The sequence below is a fragment of the Leopardus geoffroyi genome, chromosome C2, assembly GCF_018350155.1.
Source record: "Leopardus geoffroyi isolate Oge1 chromosome C2, O.geoffroyi_Oge1_pat1.0, whole genome shotgun sequence".
NCBI classification, from domain to species: Eukaryota; Metazoa; Chordata; class Mammalia; order Carnivora; family Felidae; genus Leopardus; species Leopardus geoffroyi.
In genome coordinates this window covers 143,751,220-143,771,546 of record NC_059333.1, presented here as the reverse complement: position 1 = coordinate 143,771,546, position 20,327 = coordinate 143,751,220, and the positions used below count along the sequence as shown (strand labels likewise).

The window sequence follows — 20,327 nt, the reverse complement described above, 5'->3', positions numbered from 1 at the left end:
GTGATGGCTGTGGAGGGGACGGGGTGTGGTTACCATGTTAACGTAGAGCTTCCGGGTCTTTAGAGAGTCCCATGTAGTTCTGTAGACTGCACGTCTGTCTTCTACTCCTCAGAACTGATTTCTAAAGTGAGGTCATTGTTTTTGAAATACTGATTGCATAGCGGATTTTCACTGTAAATCTTTTATATAAGTAAGCTGTTATAATTCTGTTATCTTCAGTTGCAGCAGAGACATACCGAGGGCTTTCTTTAGTCATTATTGTTATTCTGTAATTTACTCTTTTTAGGAAGCTTATGTTTTTAGACTCTTGTTATTGCTTGTTGTGAAAATCTTAATTACAGATATACACTGCTGTGTGTGTATGTTGATCATGTCCACATTTTTTCCCTAAACAGAGATTATCAGCTTTCCTATCTGTCTTTAAGAACCAGTATTGGTCTGTGGACTTCCTTCTTGTGCATTGTTTTGGTTGCAACAGATGCGAGCAGCCTTGTGTGCTATATCACTCGATTTACAGAGGAGGCTTTTGCAGCTCTTATTTGCATCATATTCATCTACGAGGCTTTGGAGAAGCTCTTTCACTTAGGAGAAATATATGCATTTAATATGCACAACAACTTAGATAAACTGACCAGCTACTCGTAAGTGTTTCTCTTTTCCCCAATATTATTAGAATGTATTTTTTACAGCAATGTCTGAGCCTAAAAGCATTTATTTTGCATGTGATGCTCATGGTATATCTAGCTGTAACTTACCCAACTAGCCATGTGAAGGTTGACTTGTTTGTTACAGATGAGACTTGACCGACGCACTCAGTAGGAACATAAATACAGTTGAACAAATTCAGTCATTTTTATTTCCCGAAACAACTTTCTCAAATGTGTGTATTTTTGGTCTTCTGTTTGAATTGGATCAGTCAATTTAAATGCAATTCTTTGGCAACTAAGCACTGTATATTTGAACCAAGCAATTTTGTTAGATCTGGTGTTCCATCTCGTATTCTGTAACCAAGTCCTGAATGTAGGACGCAGAGATTTTTATATTCCTCGTAGTTTGCATTTTCATTAACATTTTTGAAGTCTGATCATTTTTATTTGAAGTTATTTTTATGGTATAATTTCAGTACACTCTGATGCTGTTTGCTGGACTGTTTGCTTTGTGATAAGAAAAGCATGAATTGAACATCTTTTAAGACTCTGGAATAAAATAGGATTTGAAAAGTGATCATAATAGTTACAGAAGGTTGACAAATATATTCAATTAAAAGTCTAACATATCTAGGTAGATGCCTGTATTTGCTGTCTGTAGCATATAGCATTTAGTATAAACGTGATCCTGCGTTTGATTGACTTACAAGGAGAAAGTGGTTACCAAAATACTGGGGTACAACTGTGTAGTGCTGTTGGATAATTCATATCACATTTGACTTAGTTATTCATATCCTAGCCCTTTTTGTGTATGAAGAAACAGCCTCATGGAGGTTAAAACTTGCCTTGGGTCAAACACAGCTAGGAAATGATAGAGCATGGAATGAATCCAACGTCCAGCCTCTTGCCTGTTCTTCAACAGCTGATAATCTAATTGGGAATATTCCTGTGTGTTTCTCCTTTTTATTTTTTAAATCCACAGTTAGAGATTTCTTTGCTTGTGTGTGTGTGTGTGTGTGTGTGTGTGTGTGTGTGTGTGTGTTCCTAGTTTTTCTTTAGGCGAGTGAGTTCTGGGGATATAAACTGAACTTTCCGATCTCCTTATGACTTTCCTAGTTCTATCCTGATGAAAAATTGTTTTTCATTTATTTCTTTAAGAATGAAACTTAAGATCCATAAAGGATGAGCATGAGTAGGTAGGGCTTGTCAGAGTACAAAGCAGAAATAGGAGTATCTCTGTATTGGGAGCTTCGTACTTCGTTTATGTGTGCCTGGGGAGGCAGAGCTGCTCCCGTGGGGGTCAAGTAGGTAAGATTTAGTAGAGTGGCCTTACTAAATATGGTAGTATCTTGTCAGGTTTTAAAAGAAAATAGCACTGCACCCCCCCCCCCCCCAAGGAATACATCTAACAAGTTTCATTAAGATATTCTTTAAAATATCATTGTATTGATATTTGTATTTGTTACATTTTATGTATATAAGGCAAACCTCATCCGTTCCATTGTTTCTGATGTGTTTTCATTTTGTAGTCTCCATGCATTGCAACATGGGGAGAAAAGTTAGATTAAAAGCTACCACATTGGGTGATTGATATAATACAATGTAAACATGAAATGTAGGATCCTTAAAATTTTACCCTGTTCTCATTTCTCAGATGTGTATGTGTTGAACCCTCCAACCCTAGCAATGAAACCCTCAAGGTGTGGAAGGAAAAGAATTTAACAGCACACGATATTTCCTGGGAGAATCTCACTGTTTCTGTGAGTACATTATGAGATAAAGGATTTTGCAAATAATAACCTAGTTCTTTAGCTTTTTCTGAGTAGACCTACATTTTCTTCTTGATTAGTAGTTACGGTATGTTTTCAGAACACAGTGTTGTGTTGACTAGATAGGAGTTACCACATTTTTATGTATCACACAGTAGGCTGCAAAGAATGAACCTGGTAAGGGGGATAAAAAGGACTAAATATGACTTCCAAGGTATGATTATTAAAAAGATGTGAACATACTTCTGGTTTCTCGTTCCACGTAGATTGATAAATTCACGGAAAGTATTTGCTATGACTGTGGTTGCACATACTGCAGTTGGCAGTTTAGAACAGCCCACATCTTCTTGTCCTGCTCGCTCTGTATCAGTTCATCTGCTCCATGAACAGCTTATTTAGAAGATCCTGAGTGCTTTCCTCATGCCTTAGTGTCAAACTAAACCTTGTTCAGAGACTTGTAGAGACTTGTAGACTTGTAGAGACTTGTAGAGACTAACGTAACTTAAGCACCTCAGGAAGGAAGAAGGACAAAAAACATGTAATGAGCACCTACTGTGTACTGAATACTATTACGTCTTCTTATATTCTGTTGGGGCATATTGTCCTAGCTGTAGAATATCTGTTTTGGGCACTTCCCAGATTGGCATTTGAGATTAAGTCATAAAGTGATTGTAGCAATATCAAAACCAAGATCCCCTGAGTTTCTGTGGTGCTTTTTATATCATATAAGCAATTTTATATAAGCAATTGTAGGCCATTTTTTTCTCACTAAATATAACTCCTAACTATATCATTGGAAGGATATCTGAAATTTTATCTCATTGATAATTTATGTCTCTATGGTCCAGTATAGTAGCCATTGGCCACGTGTATCTATTTAAATTGAAGTTAAATACATTTAATTAAAGGTTCAATTCTCAGTTGCACTAGACACATTTCAAGTACTCGGTCACCTTGTGTGACTGCTGACTGCTACGTTGGCCAGTGGAGACATTGAACCATCATCATAGGAAGTTCTGTTGGACACTGCTGACTTAAAGCATTATATATCAGTAATCAACTTAGATTCATGCTTGACTGCTTTATATTTAAAAAGTCATTTTTTCTACAAAAGAGGTAGAGTTAACAGAGTTGCTCAAATGAAAGTGATTTGTTTAAAAAAAAATCTCATTCATGGTGAATAGGAGGTCTTGATATTATAGATACAGGTCTTTTTGCTGTGTCTTAATATTCAAAAGGCCTGGGTTTTTGTTTTGTTTTGTTTTGTACTTTTAGCTTTTATTTTTGTGAGCCATATTGTAAATTTGAGGCTTTACTCATTTCGGCACATAGAAATTGAGAATAATGGAACCTGAGACTATTTTTCTCTTGGTAAACCTGAGTTGTGTCATTAAAACAAGTCTCATTAGAATATAAGTAAGAGAAAAATGACATTAGAGGCATATGTCCTTTTTAATCTCTGGTTGCCTTTGAGTTATTTTTTTTCCCCAAAAGGAAAATCTGGTCAAAATATTTCTATTATTGCATTTATATTATGCTGTATCATTAAGTTATTGATTTTTTTTAAATGGAAATACTGTTTGAATGATTGATTTACTGCTCCTAGTCCCATGCTTTAATCCTGAGTCTTGAGTGAAGTCAGAAAAGCCCAACAACTTTTTATTCCTCATTTGAACTTGGCACTTTTGTTTTAAGTGACTTGTTTAGAAGTAAGGGAAAGATAGTAAACTTGTGGACCATCAAGAATGCATACAAAGTATTCAGAAATTATTCACTCTGAAGCTTTCACTAAAGAGTATGTGGAGTTGAAAGAAAGGACTGTGTGATGTAACTTGGCAAAATACTGTATTTTCGTTCAGTGATTTAAGATTCATATATTTTTCAAACTATAGCATCTCTGAACTCAGGGTATGTCTTACGGTTGATGATGTGTTAAAGTTGACTTGGCAGTGTTTTTTCTTCCTAAGTAAAATATAAAATAATGGCATGTCTTCAGTCACTAGCATCTTCGAGTCAATAGAGTTCATTAGTAATTTATTAGGTATCTGAGAATCTTATTCTCTCCTTTTTCTATTTTTTTCTCCTTCCCTCCCCCCTCTCCCCCCCAGGAATGTAAAACCTTTCATGGTGTGTTTGTAGGGTCAGCCTGTGGTCTTCATGGACCTTATATTCCAGATGTGCTCTTTTGGAGTGTCATCTTATTTTTCACAACATTTTTTCTGTCTTCATTCCTCAAGCAGTTTAAGACCAAGCGGTATTTTCCTACCAAGGTAATTGGGATGTGATTTTGGAGTTCTGGTAATATTCATGTTTTTAGTTTTTGTTTCTCTGGTTTATTTCAAAACTGTAATAAATTGTTTGAGGTTAATACTTGATGTCAAATAGGTGTAAAGCAATTACTTCTAGAGAAAGATGCATATTACATGTCTGAACTAATAGTAGGAAGATCATGGTACCATGAGGGATGGTAGGTTAGTTATGAAATGTGTCTTTTATCTTTTTGAAAGTATACTAGAAATAAATGTACTTCATTGACACATTATCACTAATTAAAAACCTTATTGACACTTTCTAGTGGCATGTTTTAATGTGAAAGATATGAATTATTTAGAAAGGACACACAGTTTTTCTGTGTTTATTTTAACTTGATCCTTTTAACATAGGTGCGATCGACAATCAGTGACTTTGCTGTATTTCTCACAATAGTAATAATGGTTGCAATTGACTACCTTGTAGGAGTTCCATCTCCTAAACTTCATGTTCCTGAAAAATTTGAGGTAAGGATTAAAACATTTGGTTATTTGTTACATGGGAATACCAGATTATTTACAAAAAAATTTTTTTTTAATGTTTGTTTATTTTTGAGAGAGAGAGAGGGACAGAGCGTAAGCAGGGGAGAGGCAGAGAGAGAGAAAGAGAGAGAGAGAGACAGAATCTGAAGCAGGCTCCAGGCTCTGAGCGGTCAGCACAGAGCCCGATGTCGGGCTCGAACCCATGAACCATGAGATCATCACCTGAGCTGAAGTCGGATGTTCAACCGACTGAGCCACCCAGGTGCCTCTTAAATTAAGTGGGGCACTTTATAGAAATGTATATATATATTTCTCACATACATAAAAAATGACAAGATGAGAAGAGACAAATGAATCTATTAGGAAACAGGCAAGAACGTATCAAAGTTAGTCCCATGAGGGAAAATGAATGAAAATATTAATGGTAAATAGTTGGGAGTCATTTAAAAACTTGACCCTGCAGTCATAGCTGGAGTTTGTGATGTGTTTTCCAGGCAGAAGAAACATTCTTCATTTCTTTATAAGGAAGTGACTCAAACTTGAATTTAAAAGTGTAACAAAGAGATTCTAGTTAAATTTCTAGAAGGGTGGTGAATCTGATAATGAAATGAAATTCTGCATGTATCGTTTTCCAGCAAACTCAGGAGAGAATCGAATGTATTCTTCAAGGAGAAAAATGATACTTAGCTGACCAATTAGAAACCCTTTGCTTTCATCTGCAGACTGTAGTTATGTTGTACATAACAGACCACAAGTGTGTTACAGCATCCAAGAATTGTTTCCCTATCTAAGTAGGAGTTGGTAACTTTTGAATAGTTTCTGGGGTTTTCTTATAGTTGAGTATTTGTGTCACTGGTTATGTTTATATTTATAGCAAATTATATGACTTCTTTTAAAGATAGAAGGTTTAAAGGGGATTAGAAATAAGGAATACAGTGAATATAATTTTAGTCTGTTTTTTCTTTCACTGGAGGAAAGAATTATTTTTAAAACGAGTGGCCTCCGAAGTACGAGTGCATGGGTGGAAAATGATCCACTAAAATTATATAGAAGGTCTCCTTATATTTTTATTTAAAAATAAGAGAAAATTAGCTTTATAATATTTACTATATGAATTTTACTATGGAGCACCATTAGTAACATAACACATAGATGCGTATAGAGCCATTGGATATACTCAATATTATTCAGATTTTTAAAATTTTGCTGTTGAAAGTATATAATAAAATTTGGATACCTTTGTTTAAAAGCATAGCTATTGAACCACTAAAGATTTTAGGCCTTAATTAAGAGATGAGTATATGGAACTCATTTTATTTTTACCAAGTCTTAGAAATAAATGTAACTGTAAATTAATACTGGTTCGAAATATTGATGTAATTTCCTGCAATCCTGGGCATAGTGCCTTATTTTCATTCGTAAATATATTTTTGTTATCCGTTCATTGATCTAGCTTTCCAGTAGCAAACTGATTTCAAGGGTCATAAGATGCATTGGGGAAATAAATCAAGGAACACTTAAGAATTGTGCATTGTATAGGTAAAATATTTTTATTCAGGTACAGTATTGAATATTAAGCAGTTTAATGTGTATCAGTGTGGGAGAATTAGAATACCTGAATTTGAAAATATTGAATTTCCTCTATGTGTTGACAAACGTTTTCATGAAGGAAAAACAGGCTTAAGGTGAAGTTTAGGTAGTGAAAACACTTTTAGATTTCAATATATCCAGTGCCCTCCAAGAAAACTAAACTCTCTTAAGATCTTTTAAAATTTTTATTATGAAACAGATGTTATGTTTCAGCATCAAAATGTATTTGTGTCTAATAAAGTGCCAGGTTTTTGTCAGTAGATGCTTTGGAAAAGTATGTCCGGAGGCCCCAGTTCTGATCTAGTACCGACCCTGCTGAGATCACTAGTCTGCAAGATCTTCAAAGCAGTTTAGTTTAGGGGTTGATCTAGGCAGTAGATGGACCTCACTTTATTTGAAGTAGGTTAGGAGCCTGTTGAAGTGACACTCTGCTTCACTTACCTATTTGTCTATAACAAACTTCCCCAAACATTAAGCCTTTAAAACAACAATCCCTCATTTGTTCATAAATCTGTGGCACTTGGTACTTAAACCTAGTAGGGTAGAGTAGGGTCTCTTGGTTTGGGATCTTTTGTGTGGCTGCAGTCATCCATTGCCTTGGTGGGGCAATATACTCCATTCAGATGGCTGAAACAGCTGGGGTAGTTGGCTCCCATCTCTCTCTCACTTTATTGTATCTCACCCTCAAGAAGACTTATCCAGGCTTACTCAACAGCTTGATCTCAGGCTTCCAAGAGAGTTAGAGAAGAAGCTGCAAGGTCCCTTGAGATCAAGACTCAGAAATCATACATTTCACTTCGGCTTTATTTTGTTGGCTGAAGTAAACCATAGAGACATCCTAGGTCCCAGGGGAGGAAATGGATCCCACCTCTAGATCGAAAGACTGATTACTTGGACTAGCGACTTGCATCGAGGGATGGGAAGCATTCTTGTGGCCGTCTTTGCAAGTAATTCCCTCATATGTCCCAAGATTTAATTTAGTCCTTTTTTGATTCCTTGGCATTTCTTGGAATAGACACAACCTATGATGTGGAAATTTGTGCAGTAGGAGGAAACTTCTTTCTTTCTATTTATCTTTAATTTTTTAACAGCCTACTGATCCAAGTAGGGGCTGGATCATAAGCCCGTTGGGAGAAAATCCTTGGTGGACTTTGTTAATAGCCGCTATCCCAGCTCTGCTTTGTACCATTCTCATCTTTATGGATCAACAGATTACAGCTGTCATCATAAACAGAAAGGAGCACAAATTGAAGGTAATTTTTACATTTTGTGTCAGGTGTTATTTCAAGAGTTTGAGGTGTTTACATAATAACTAGAAAATTGAAAGATGTGAGGTGGAAGGAAATTATTTTTTCTCTCTTTATGAAGTAGTCTAGTCCTTTAACCCAAAAGAACAGTTTAGACTTACAAGTATTCATGTTCGTTTCACTTTCCAGAAAGGAGCTGGCTATCACCTTGATTTGCTCATGGTTGGTGTTATGTTGGGCGTCTGCTCTATCATGGGACTTCCGTGGTTTGTGGCTGCAACAGTGTTGTCAATAAGTCACGTCAACAGCTTAAAAGTTGAATCTGAATGTTCTGCTCCAGGAGAACAACCCAAGTTTTTGGGAATTCGTGAACAGCGAGTTACAGGGCTAATGATTTTTATTCTCATGGGCCTGTCTGTGTTCATGACTTCAGTGCTAAAGGTAAAAATCTCTTCACCGCCGTGTTTTAAAATCTTCTTTGTTACAAAGTGTATATGTGGTTGTGTGAAAATGGAACATTAAAATAGCTAAAATTAGTTTCATTTTCTGGAACTTATTTAGAAAATAATATTTTGGCAACTGGTATTTAGTATAGTAGGCATTTCAGTGTTAGATGCATCCATTTTAGAAATATTGTAAAAGGATAGTATTAAGGACTATAGAGTTTTGGAAGGAGTTAGCCCATGGCTTATGATCTAAAAGAAGAATATACCCAGAGAATTTTATAGGCATCTTAAAGGAAGTAATATTGAAACATGGATGAAACAATTCTTTGACCAAAATATGAAAATAATATTGCTGTTAAATAAATAAATGCGTTATTTCTGATAAACTAAACGAAATAGAGGTAGTAGCACTCGTTAGAAAAACAAAAACCACTAATATAAATGAAGCATGCAAGAAATTAAACTTTATGTTAAATATCTTTTACTTATATCTGACTTTTACTGTATATATCTTATTGAGTCTAGTGATTAAGAAATGTAACTAACAATAGCAAGTGTAGTGAAGTACCTAATCTGTAGCTTTCTGTTTATTATGGATGAACTCAATTCCATTTTTTTCCCTTGGTGTTTTAGTTATTTTTATTGCAAAGAAAATTATTCAGTTAAGAGTTGTGTACATTTATACATTAGGGCAGAAACTTAGAGCATATATGTATGTTACCATATTAACTAAAAAAAGTTAAATGCTAGAATTCTTTGGCCTTCGTTTCATGAACTTTCTAGTAACCAATTAATTCACCAAATATTTGTTGAGTACTTACTGTGCTATTAGGAATAGGGAAATAATAATAAACAGGATACATTACTGTCTGCTTTTAAGACTTTGGCAGTCTAGTTAGTTGGTGAAACAGGTAAATGGGCAGTTACTGCCTAGTGTAAGTGTATTGTTAGAAGTACTTGGCATAAGAGGAGGAATACTTAGTACCTCTTATGGGGATATTGTCCCCTATTAAGGTAGGTTGCCTTTTAAATTTTTTAAGTATTGACTGCATATAGGCAAAAAATTTCAAATAGAACGGCAAGAAAGCTCTAACATGAAAAGTTAGTCTCCCAGTTTTCCCTCACTTTCTAAAAGCCGCTCTCCAGAGGTAAACTCTTTTTAACTTCTCTATTTCTTATTTTGGTGGCTACAAGCATTCTAGTTTTACATACTTTCATAATTTTACTTTTTGCTTTATTATTTTTATACTGAATCTCTTTACCTATAAGACAGTGAATCTCAAAAGTTTAGTCCAGGGACCTCTTGGAGTTCACAAAAGCAAAAGTGTTTGGGGGGAGCATGTCCACAGTACCTGTTAAGAACATAAAGGGGGTTCTGAGACCAAAAAGCCTGGGAGTCTGTCACGTAGGGGTGGATGTTTCATGAGGATTTAGCACACTTCAATGTCCACTACGCGCTCTCCCAACTGTCACCTGCGTTGAGTTGATTCTGTTTTTAGCTTTATTGTAATGGTTACTAACATTTACTTTCTCTGCTGTAATTACAGTTAAACTGTCCATGCTTTTTTTCCCTGTACGTTAAATTATAAAAATGTAAACCTTCTGGGAACACATAATCAGCATTATGATGGTATGATATATATGTTCACTGAGAACTAAGCAGTGTGTGATCTCCCCGCGTGGAGACAGAAATAACCCTATTTCACTTAACTGACGCTGCTGCTTAAGAGTAAGCACCCAAGCCTTAGGACCCAGTGTTTTCTTAGTGTCTGTTAACTTCCCTTACTTTGAAAAAGAAAATTGCCACTTTTTCTTACATTTCTTCTTTGTATTGCTAAAGGAATTCCTGGAGTAATTTTTTTTTTCCTGTGTGATGCCATGGGTGGTAAACTTTCAGAGTTCTTGCTTGTTTCAAATTATTCTCATATTTGATTGATAGACATGCATTTCAGTGTTCAAAAAAAATTTTTTTGAGATTATCTTTTCCTATAGATCAGTGGTCCGAATAATATGTGTGATATCTCTTTGTTTTTTGTAACTTCAGAGGCACTTTTTTCCTTTCTAGAAGTTACTACAATTTCCTTTTTACTCCTGGTGTTCTGAAATTTCACTGGGATACTTAGGTAAATAGATGGATAGAAGACTTTCATTTATCCTGCTTGTCTTCCGATGGGCCATTGTTCTCTGGAAACTTACGGGAATTTTCTGCCAATTCCCGTTTATTTTGTCTTCTCTCTGTTAGATATTTCTTCAACTTCACTTAGGTAGATACTAGACCTGGATATGTTCTCACATCCCTGTCCTGCCACCTCACTGTTAATGAAAATTTCCTGTTTTCCTTAGATTGATCTCTTTAGTCTCATCAAAATCATTACAAAATTAATTTTAATTATTTTGATAATTATATCTTTAGATTTCCCTCTTTTCATTCTGATCATTTATTTTTCCTGGCATTCTGAAGTTGCTTTATGGATAAAATATTTTCCTGAAATTTCCTGAGGATTTATTAGTACTTATTAGATTTTTAACTTGTTTTCTTCTCTTTCTGAAGTACTTTTTCCTCCCACATTTCTTAGGAAGGAAATACTTGGTTGTTCAGTAAAGTGAATGTGGTTTTCCTCTGTAGCTGTCAGGTCTTTTTTCTTTACAGGCCTCTCTCTTGGTGAGAGTGCTGCTTGTGGTTTTTGAGTAGATGACTGGAGCCTGTTAATGGCTTTCCTGTAGGGTGCCTAGGCACGGCAGGTAGTCATTTGGGGATGCCTCCAACTGCCAGAGTAATATGGACTGTCTTTTGGGGGTGGAGTTCAATTATTATATCAGTAAACGGTACTGTCGTATAATAGTTACTATATGGAAGTGATAGCAATAATAATAACTCCTGCTTTTTTTAATTTTTAGTTTTTTAAAGTAAGTTTTTATTTTAATTCCTGGCTAATGCTTTCTGAGTGATCAGTACTCACCAAGTGCTTTTCTGAGTATTTTAGTATTTGAAATCCTTTCATCTTAATGCAGTCGGTTGCAGAAATAAAGCATAGAGAGGTTAAAGCTAACTGGCTTTTTAAACCAAGCAGTCCAATTGTAGTGCTCATGCTCTTAACCACTGAACATACTCCCGTTTCCGGAAGAAACATGCAGAAGACCCAACTGTTTTTCAAGGTTGCTACCGTTTACTAGCATTTTCCTTATTTCTAGAAGAGTTAGGTCTTACCTCTGAAAGATCCTTTAATTCTGTCTGCATAGGTACTCACTATGTTTTTGTGTATTTATTATTGTGAAATTGTTTGAGTAGCATGAGTTCTTATTCTAACTGTGGTCGTTTTGCTTGCAGTTTATTCCAATGCCTGTCCTATATGGCGTTTTCCTTTACATGGGAGTTTCCTCATTAAAAGGAATCCAGGCAAGTCTGAAGTACTTAATGATTTTGTTGAAAGGCTTAAAAATACTTTAAGTTTACAAAGATTGTTTTCATGATGGTAGTGATGTATTCTCAACTCTGATATTTTGGGGGGCAGGTTAACCGGTGACTTCAGATCCACATTTTCCAAGTGATTATTGCTTACGACACATTTTCCCCTCAAGAATGAGGTCATGAACTGATATGGTCCTTGCCTATTTTTAATTGAAGCCAATGAAAGGCCTTGTAACTGTTGATGAAGATTAGTATAGTGAGAGGGAGGATGTCGAGGACTAGAATGGTAATACTGGCAGTTTGTATGGTGCGAGACAGTTTGTAAAGCCTAGTGTGTCTTATTATCTGTGATTCTCGGAACAACACTGGGATGTAGGAAAGGAAGAAATACTAATTTTGCCAACTAGAAAACACAAATAGAGGGACTCCCTGAAGGTTCTTAACTAACTGAGCAACAGAACCAAGACTGGAACCCAGTGCTTTTCCTACTCTGTCTTGTTTATAATACTTCCTGGAAAACAAACCTGATAAAATTTAAAGATTTGAATTCAGTCTTTGTGTAAAACATTTAGCTCATAAAGCCCTGTTAGTACCACATGCCCACCTCCTATCATGAAAAGCATGTTGTCTAAAGTTGCAAGCAACATCTTATTTTTTTCAGTAGTCCTGGATCTCCTCCTCCACTGGTCAAGAAATGATCTCATTAACTCACTTGCCTCCCCCCTGCTTTACAACAGTTTTGTGAGGTAGATAGGTCTGGTCTTACTCCTAATTTATAAATGAGGAAATTAAAGCTCCAAAAGACCAAGGAATTTGCTCATAGCTTTCTTTCCAATGGGTAAAAAATTGGTAATTGTACTTCAGGCTGTATTCATAGACTTGATTATGTTAGAGTTGGAAAGAGCCTTGAAAATTGTTACCTTTATTGTACATATTAGAAAACAAGTTCAAAGAGATTAAATGACTTGCATATTTGCTTATAGCAGATACGTTTATCTAAATATTTTAATCCTCCAAATTAAGACACTTTGGTTTGAGTTTTCTCATTAAATTAATTCTGTTAGTTCAAAATGATTGTTGATACCCTTTCCCCATTCCACCCTGCTGGGTCCAGGGCTTCTGTACTGAAACTTCTCCTATACTCTCAGAACATATCAAGGAAGTTCTAGTTTAAATCACAAAACTCTTAAGGTTGAATGTAATTTCTTTTGCTAAGTAACAGAAATGATGTTTTTGTTGAATAATTGTCTTGCTTTGTTTTGTCCTCCATTCAATACGTAGTTCTTTGACCGTATAAAATTATTTGGAATGCCTGCTAAGCATCAGCCCGATCTGATATACCTTCGCTACGTGCCTCTCTGGAAGGTCCATATCTTCACGGTCATTCAGCTTACTTGTCTGGTTCTTTTGTGGGTGATAAAAGCTTCAGCCGCTGCGGTAGTTTTTCCCATGATGGTAAGGTTGTTTGGTTTTTGTTTGTTTTTTTCAGACTTTGTCACTATTTATAATAATTACATATCAATTTACTTATTTATGTATTAATCATTAATTCTGTTGAACACAGTAATTATTTTACTAACATTTATATTAGTAATATAGTGTAGTAATGTATTAGTAATATTTACATATGAGAAAGAGAATAGCCCATTTTAAGCACCATAGGTATTTTGAAATATGAATTGGCCCTTTCTAGCTATTAAACCAGTCACTTTAGAAACCGAATTCGCTTGTTATTTTCTAAAGTTTGTTTTGTTTTTTTAGTCCTTGGGCTGTAGAATGCTGTTTTTTTTTTTAATTAAAAAAACATTTTTTTTAATGTTTATTTATTTTTGAAGGAAAGAGAGACAGAGTGTGAGCGGGGGAAGGGCAGAGAGAGGGAGACACAGGATCCAAAGTGGGCTCCAGGGTCTAAGCTGTCAGCGCAGAGCACGACGTGGGGCTCGAACTCACAAACTGAGAGATCGTGACCTGAGATGAAGTCGGTCACTTAACCGACTGAGCCACCCAGGCTCAGTTTTTTTAAATAACTTTCAGAATTTAAGATGTTTATGGAACAAAGATGATAGCCAGGTATAAGAAGCAAAGCAACCAAAACAACATATTTCTTTTATAGGATGTTTCAGTACATCTTTCCCAGGAATTAAGAGATCTAGAAGTTAAAAAAAATTTTTTTTAGATCATATTAATAAGACAGTATTGTTCACTAAATTATCATAGAATATCACATTTTGCAAATGGGGAATAGTCATCCTTTTGTAAATACCGTGTAAACATTGGTTAGTACATGGCCACAAAGAAAATCTTAAAAAATTAAAAAGCTTAAAAATTATCCAGGTAATATTTCCTGATCACAAATAAATTACATTGCAAATGAATATTGAAAAACACTAAAGATATCTTTAAGTATTTAGAAATTAAATGCTGAAATAATCCCTGGGTAGAAAATTGAGTTAAACATTGTGGGTATTTCAATGGAGAACTTATAACAAAGTCTGTGAGATACATCTAAGATATACCTAAAGTTGTAGAAAAATGTATACCCTTCACTATATATATTATTAAAGAAGAACTTAAACGCAACCAATTTTTTTATTTGTAAATATTGGTAATAAATAAATTCCTTCCAAGCTTGAGTAAAGAAGAAAAAAAGAGCAAAATATACAAGATTAAGAGAGAGAAGAGATGCATAACCATAGCTATGGAGGAGATATGAGGGGCTTTAAGAAAATGCTACATGAATCTATAGGAATAAGTTTGAACATCCAGAGTAGAGGTTGACAAACTATTTCTGTAAAGGGTCAGATAGTAAATTATCTTCAGCTTTGTGGGTGATAAGATATATAGGAACTTCTATAACAGGAGAGAAATGTCCACAGTTTCTTATTGTTGAAATCTAAAAAGTAATTGTCCAGTTTTTTTAAATGAAAGACTACTAATGAGAAAAATGAAATTCTTTCTCATTTGGGATAATTTTTCTGTCATTTAATGAGGTTCAAAGTTAGTGTTCCCTATTATCAAATCAATTCCAAATGTTCATCTTTACAAACTATCCTTAGGTCATAGTCCATACAAAATACGTAGAGCCAGATTTACCCAAGGGCTGTGGTTTACCTACCACTCATCTAGAAGAAGTGGATTAGTTCCATTCTATACATACATTTCTGGGAGTTAACCCAAAGAGAAGTATAAAATCTATGGATATGTAGAAGTCAATTGCACACAAGACTGGGAAAATGGTTAAAGATCTGCTCTTGGATCCTGGGCCCCAGATGGGTTCACAGCAGAGTTTTAAAGAACAGTTAGTTTCAGTACTTCTTAAATTACTCTAAACCAAAGGAAAAGATGGAAACTTCTGCATTTTTTGGTCATGAAACACTAGCAAGGTCTTAATACCAAAGCCCAATAAAGTATGAAAGAACGATGGTGACTTCTCAGTTACCAATATAAGGGTAAAAAATCTGAAGATATTAACAAATAAATAAACTTACAGTGTTTCTATAAGTAATATATGATGTTTAAATAGACTGGGATACTTGAGCAGCAAGCAAGAATTATCAACATAATTAAAGATAAAAAGACTTTTTATAAAATGCAGTCACTGTGAATAAAAATTTATAAATGAGTTTTAATATAGGGAAGCCAGCTATTATTATTATTTGATATGAATTGAAGGTTCTAACTATGATATAAGAATAATATAATAATTGGCAAAAAGAAGAGATAACATTATTTGTCAGTAATGTGATTATATACTTATAAACTCAAACGACTCAAATTAAAAAAAAAGACTAAAAGTTCTAATAGAATTAATAAGAATTTTGTTAGGGCAGGTGGTTACCAGAAAACCATTGGCTTAATCAAAGAAATGTATTATATGATAGCTGTGGATCCTAGAAGTCTGAAATCAAGGTGTGGATGGGGCCCTCTAAAACCTGTGAGGCACTCCTTTTTGCTTCTTCCTAGTTTCTGGCAGTTTGTTGAAAATCTTTGGCCTTCTGCATGTTGCAACTGCCTAACTCCAAACTGCCTTCGTTGTCATGTGTTCTGTGTATCACTGTGTCTTTATAAGACCATTTTTGAGGACACTGGACATATTGTATTAGGAGCCCACCCTACTCCAGTATGACCTCTTTTTTTTTTTTTTAATTTTTTTTTTTTTTAACGTTTATTTATTTTTGAGACAGAGAGAGACAGAGCATGAACAGGGGAGGAGCAGAGAGAGAGGGAGACACAGAATCTGAAACAGGCTCCAGGCTCTGAGCTGTCAGCACAGAGCCCGACCTGGGGCTCGAACTCACAGACCGTGAGATCATGACCTGAGCCAAAGTCGGACGCTTAACCGACCAAGCCACCCAGGCGCCTCCAGTATGACCTCTTAATTATATCTGCAGCAACCCTATTTCCAAATAAAGTCATGTTCTGAGGTACAGGGGGTTAGGATTTCAATACGTCTTTCATGCGGGACACAATTCAACCCATAAAATGTGGAAGTACATAAAATTAAGACCCAAACAAATAGGAAGATATACCATGCTCTTTATTTTGCATTCTTAGTATTGTAAAGATGTCACTTCAGGAATGAGTTGTATGAGTTTATTTGCATGTGTTTGTGTGTATGTGGGGAAGTTGTTGTCAGTGTGAACTGGGTAATTTTAAAGCTTATGGAGAAAAATAAATGCCAGAGTCACAGATAACAACATGGATGGTAGAAGTGTTCTGTGTGTTATTCGGGTGTAGGTTTCACAGACATGTACATGTGTCAAAAGCATCAAACTGTACATATGATATTTTTCTATTTTAATGTAAGTTGCATATTAATAAAAAAGTAAAGATGTAATAAATACCAGAGGAATAACAAAACAAAGATAATTAAGAATTCCTGGCGGGGTCTGGGGTGAGGGAGGGACTTGATTGTTCCTATGCTGCTACCATACTGTTGTGATAACTAAATATTTAAAATTTGCTGTCAGGTGAGGGCAGCTAACATAGTATGGAATTGACATGGGCGTAGACATAAATCGGAAGAATAGAATTTATCAGAATATATGTGAGAATTTACCACTTGAATACCATAAGTGGGACATTTCATTAAAGATGATAACTCATCTACATGGGAAAAAATAGTATATAGTCTTGGATGATTTGACTGTGAATGGAGAGCTAAGGTTGCTTCCTTACTCACTACCTTATTCAGAAAGAAACCATAAATGAATTCAAGACGTAAGTGTTAAAATGTAGTAGAAAATTTTGAAGAATATTATATAGTCCAGTGATTGAGGATAACTTCTCAAGATAGGGAAACCCAACTGTGAAAGGAAGAAAGATCTATTTGACCACATGATAATTAAGTGTTTTCTATGAATGTAGTAAATAAAATCGTATTGTGAACTGGGAGAAAGTATTTGCAGCACATAAGGCAAATAAAATGCCTTTATCTAAACTACACTACTTATGAATTCATGAATAAAAGTGTAGTAGTAGTGTAGATAAAAGTTATCTAAACTACACTACTTATGAATTCATGAATAAAAGTCATAAAAAAGCAATTGAAAAACAGGCAAAAGACAGTAATAAGGAAGATGGTAAGAAGAAAGGGAAGAAGTCCAAATGGTCAATGAACATTTGCAAACGTTTCTTCAACCTTAGTAGCAGTTAAAGGAAAGCACATTAGGGGCGCCTGGGTGGCTCAGTCGGTTGAGCGTCCGACTTCGGCTCAGATCATGATCTCGTGGTTCGTGGGTTCGAGTCCCACGTTGGGCTCTGTGCTGACAGCTCGGGGCCTGGAGCCTGCTTCAGATTCTGTCTCCTTCTCTCTCTGCTCCTCTCCTTCTCACAGTCTGTCTCTCTCTCAAAAATAAATAACGATTAAAAAAAATTTTTTTTAAATAAGTAAATAAAGGAAAGCACATTATATAATTGAAAAGTTTAAACCTAATATTGGGAAATGGATTCTCTAATGCATTGCTTAGGAGATTTTTAAAATTGTATCTATCTATATAACGTGTATAATTTAAAGTCATAAAAATTAATAATCTTGTTTTACTGTGAAGATACTATGTATACTTAATTTGCTTTCTAATTTTATGCAGAGTGCAAGGGATTTATATAGGAAAATATTAAAAATGGTATTTTTAATATCTTTTCTTTGAGCAGGAAGTTTGAAAGATAAATAGGTAACTCACTTCCTTTGAAATAAGATGGTATATGAAATGATTTTTAAATAAAATATATGCATCACTTTTTGGTTATTTATCATTTGATACTTTTTTCTCTTCAAATTATATAGTTAATTTTTATTATATAGTTAATATTCTCTCCTCCACTTTTTTAAGGTTCTCGCATTAGTTTTTGTACGCAAACTCATGGATCTGTGTTTCACAAAGAGAGAACTTAGTTGGCTTGATGATCTCATGCCAGAAAGTAAGAAAAAGAAAGAAGATGACAAAAAGAAAAAAGAGAAAGAGGTAATAAGACCAGAGTTTTAAATTTACACTATTCATTGTTGCTTAATACTTCGTACCAAGTAGCAGGCACTCTTATGGTCACTTTACAGGAATCAGCTCCTTTAATCCTCCTAAGAACCTTATCATTATGAAGTGTAGGTACTTTTGTCATTCCCAGATTACCTATAAGGAAACTGAGGCAGAGGGAGGTTCGTAGGTAACTCGTCCCAAACATAAGTTCTTACCCATTTTACCAACTTGCCCCCTCAAAGCCCTGACCCAAAACCAGCCTTTTAAAAATTACGTATCCCATGTGTACTTAATTAACAGTGACAGAGTTTAGCAGTGTTAAAACATAGGTAACAGAAATCTTAAATTCATAAGTACATTTTAGCATACATTTAAATTTTAACATTTTAATCTGACATCTACATAATGACAAAAAAGACTTTAAATATCATTGTACGAAAAGTACAATTAAACTCAAAATTATTTTTTCCCCCTAATTTTTGAGAGAAAGCAACGTAGTATATACCTTATATTGTGTAGTATTTACGAAAATGCGTTTATTAAACTTCACGGACAAATATGTTTAAGGCTTGTTGGTATTTTTTTCATAGTTTGGATTGATTACGCAGTGCTGATTTATGGCAGAATTGCTGGCTTTATGATTACTTTTAAGAAAAATCATGACTCTTTAATCAGGATACTAATTGGAAATACTGATTTGAATGGAGTCTCCAAAATTTTTTAAAGATTCTTGTTTCCTTTAAAACTATATTATATGTGCAAATGTTGATGAGCTTTTGGTGAATTTTCAAGTACGGTAGAATTTATTTATGAAATACTTAGGTGAAAATTGCCTGCGTATTATTTTCTGCATTAAGTCGGAATAAGGGTCAGTGTGTATAACAGGAGACAAAAGTACAGGGGGCTTAAACACAAAGAGCTCCTGGGCTCAGGTAGAAGAAATCTTAGAAGAGGGGTGAGCTAATGTGACAGTCGCACCGTGTTGTCCGGGCGCTCCTGGGCTGCGCTGTGCCGTCCTCAGCACCGTTTCCATACTCAGCATCCCCTCCTAGGTCGAAATGGATTCCGAGCTGGAGCTGTCATATTAGCATGAGAGACAGCAGGAAGGAGGAGGGGGGATAGGGTGAGAAAGCAAAACCTGCCCTCCCCTTACTGTCCTGTTTTTAAGGAGTCTCTCCAGAACTGTCATCCAGTAAGTTATTTGTGCATCTCATGGCCACATGGAGTTGCAAGGGATGCTGGGAAATTGAGCTTTGGGTTTTGGAGGTTTTTTTGATGATGACTTTTTAATTATTTTTTTTTTTTTACTGTTTATTTATTTTTGAGAGAGAGAGAGAGAGAGAGAGAGAGAGCGCGAGCAGGGGAGGGGCAGAGAGAGAGGGAGACACAGAATCTGAAGCAAGCTCCAGGCTCCGAGCTGTCCGCGCAGAGCCTGATGCGGGGCTCAAACTCACAAACTGTGGGATCGTGACCTGAGCCGAAGTCGGACACTTAACTGACTGAGTCACCCAGGCGCCCCATAACGCTGACTTTTTAAAAGCTGGGTATATTGCCACCTTCAAATAGTGGGATTTCTGTTGTTAAGAAGAAGAGTGTGAATGCTCTCCCAGTCCATCCAGCCCTGCCCCCAGTGATTATGACGTCATGATTTTGGGTCATGTCTCCAATAGAAGTTGCTCTCCATCTGGGGTGACATTTCTCCTCCGGGGTCATATTTCAATGTTTGAGAAATTTTTCATTGTCAGAATTGGAGGGGTATCCAGTAAGTGGAGGCCTAGGATGCTACTTAACACTAGGACTAGTGTTACTTACTTACTAGTCGTAGTAAGGACTGCCCCTTACTACAGAGAACTGTTTGGCCCTGTCAGTATTGCTGAGATCGAGAAACCCTTCCTTTACAAATGAGGTTTTGCTTACAGTGTATTGTAATGAGGTTTCACAGAATTTTATCTCT

General features: G+C 35.5%; 1 protein-coding gene across 17 annotated transcripts in view; it reads left to right on the top strand.

Moving 5' to 3' along the window:
• The window catches only part of SLC4A7 (solute carrier family 4 member 7), a 110,621-nt gene that overhangs the window by 80,743 nt on the left and 9,551 nt on the right, over positions 1-20,327 (top strand). For all 17 annotated transcript variants that reach the window (XM_045436382.1, XM_045436380.1, XM_045436391.1 and 14 more), the window contains 9 exons: positions 396-641; positions 2,302-2,407; positions 4,525-4,686; positions 5,080-5,193; positions 7,890-8,051; positions 8,235-8,486; positions 11,820-11,888; positions 13,182-13,355; positions 18,233-18,364. In XM_045436382.1, coding sequence (XP_045292338.1) covers positions 396-641; positions 2,302-2,407; positions 4,525-4,686; positions 5,080-5,193; positions 7,890-8,051; positions 8,235-8,486; positions 11,820-11,888; positions 13,182-13,355; positions 18,233-18,364 — 1,417 coding nt within the window. The remainder of the gene's footprint in view (positions 1-395; positions 642-2,301; positions 2,408-4,524; positions 4,687-5,079; positions 5,194-7,889; positions 8,052-8,234; positions 8,487-11,819; positions 11,889-13,181; positions 13,356-18,232; positions 18,365-20,327) is intronic.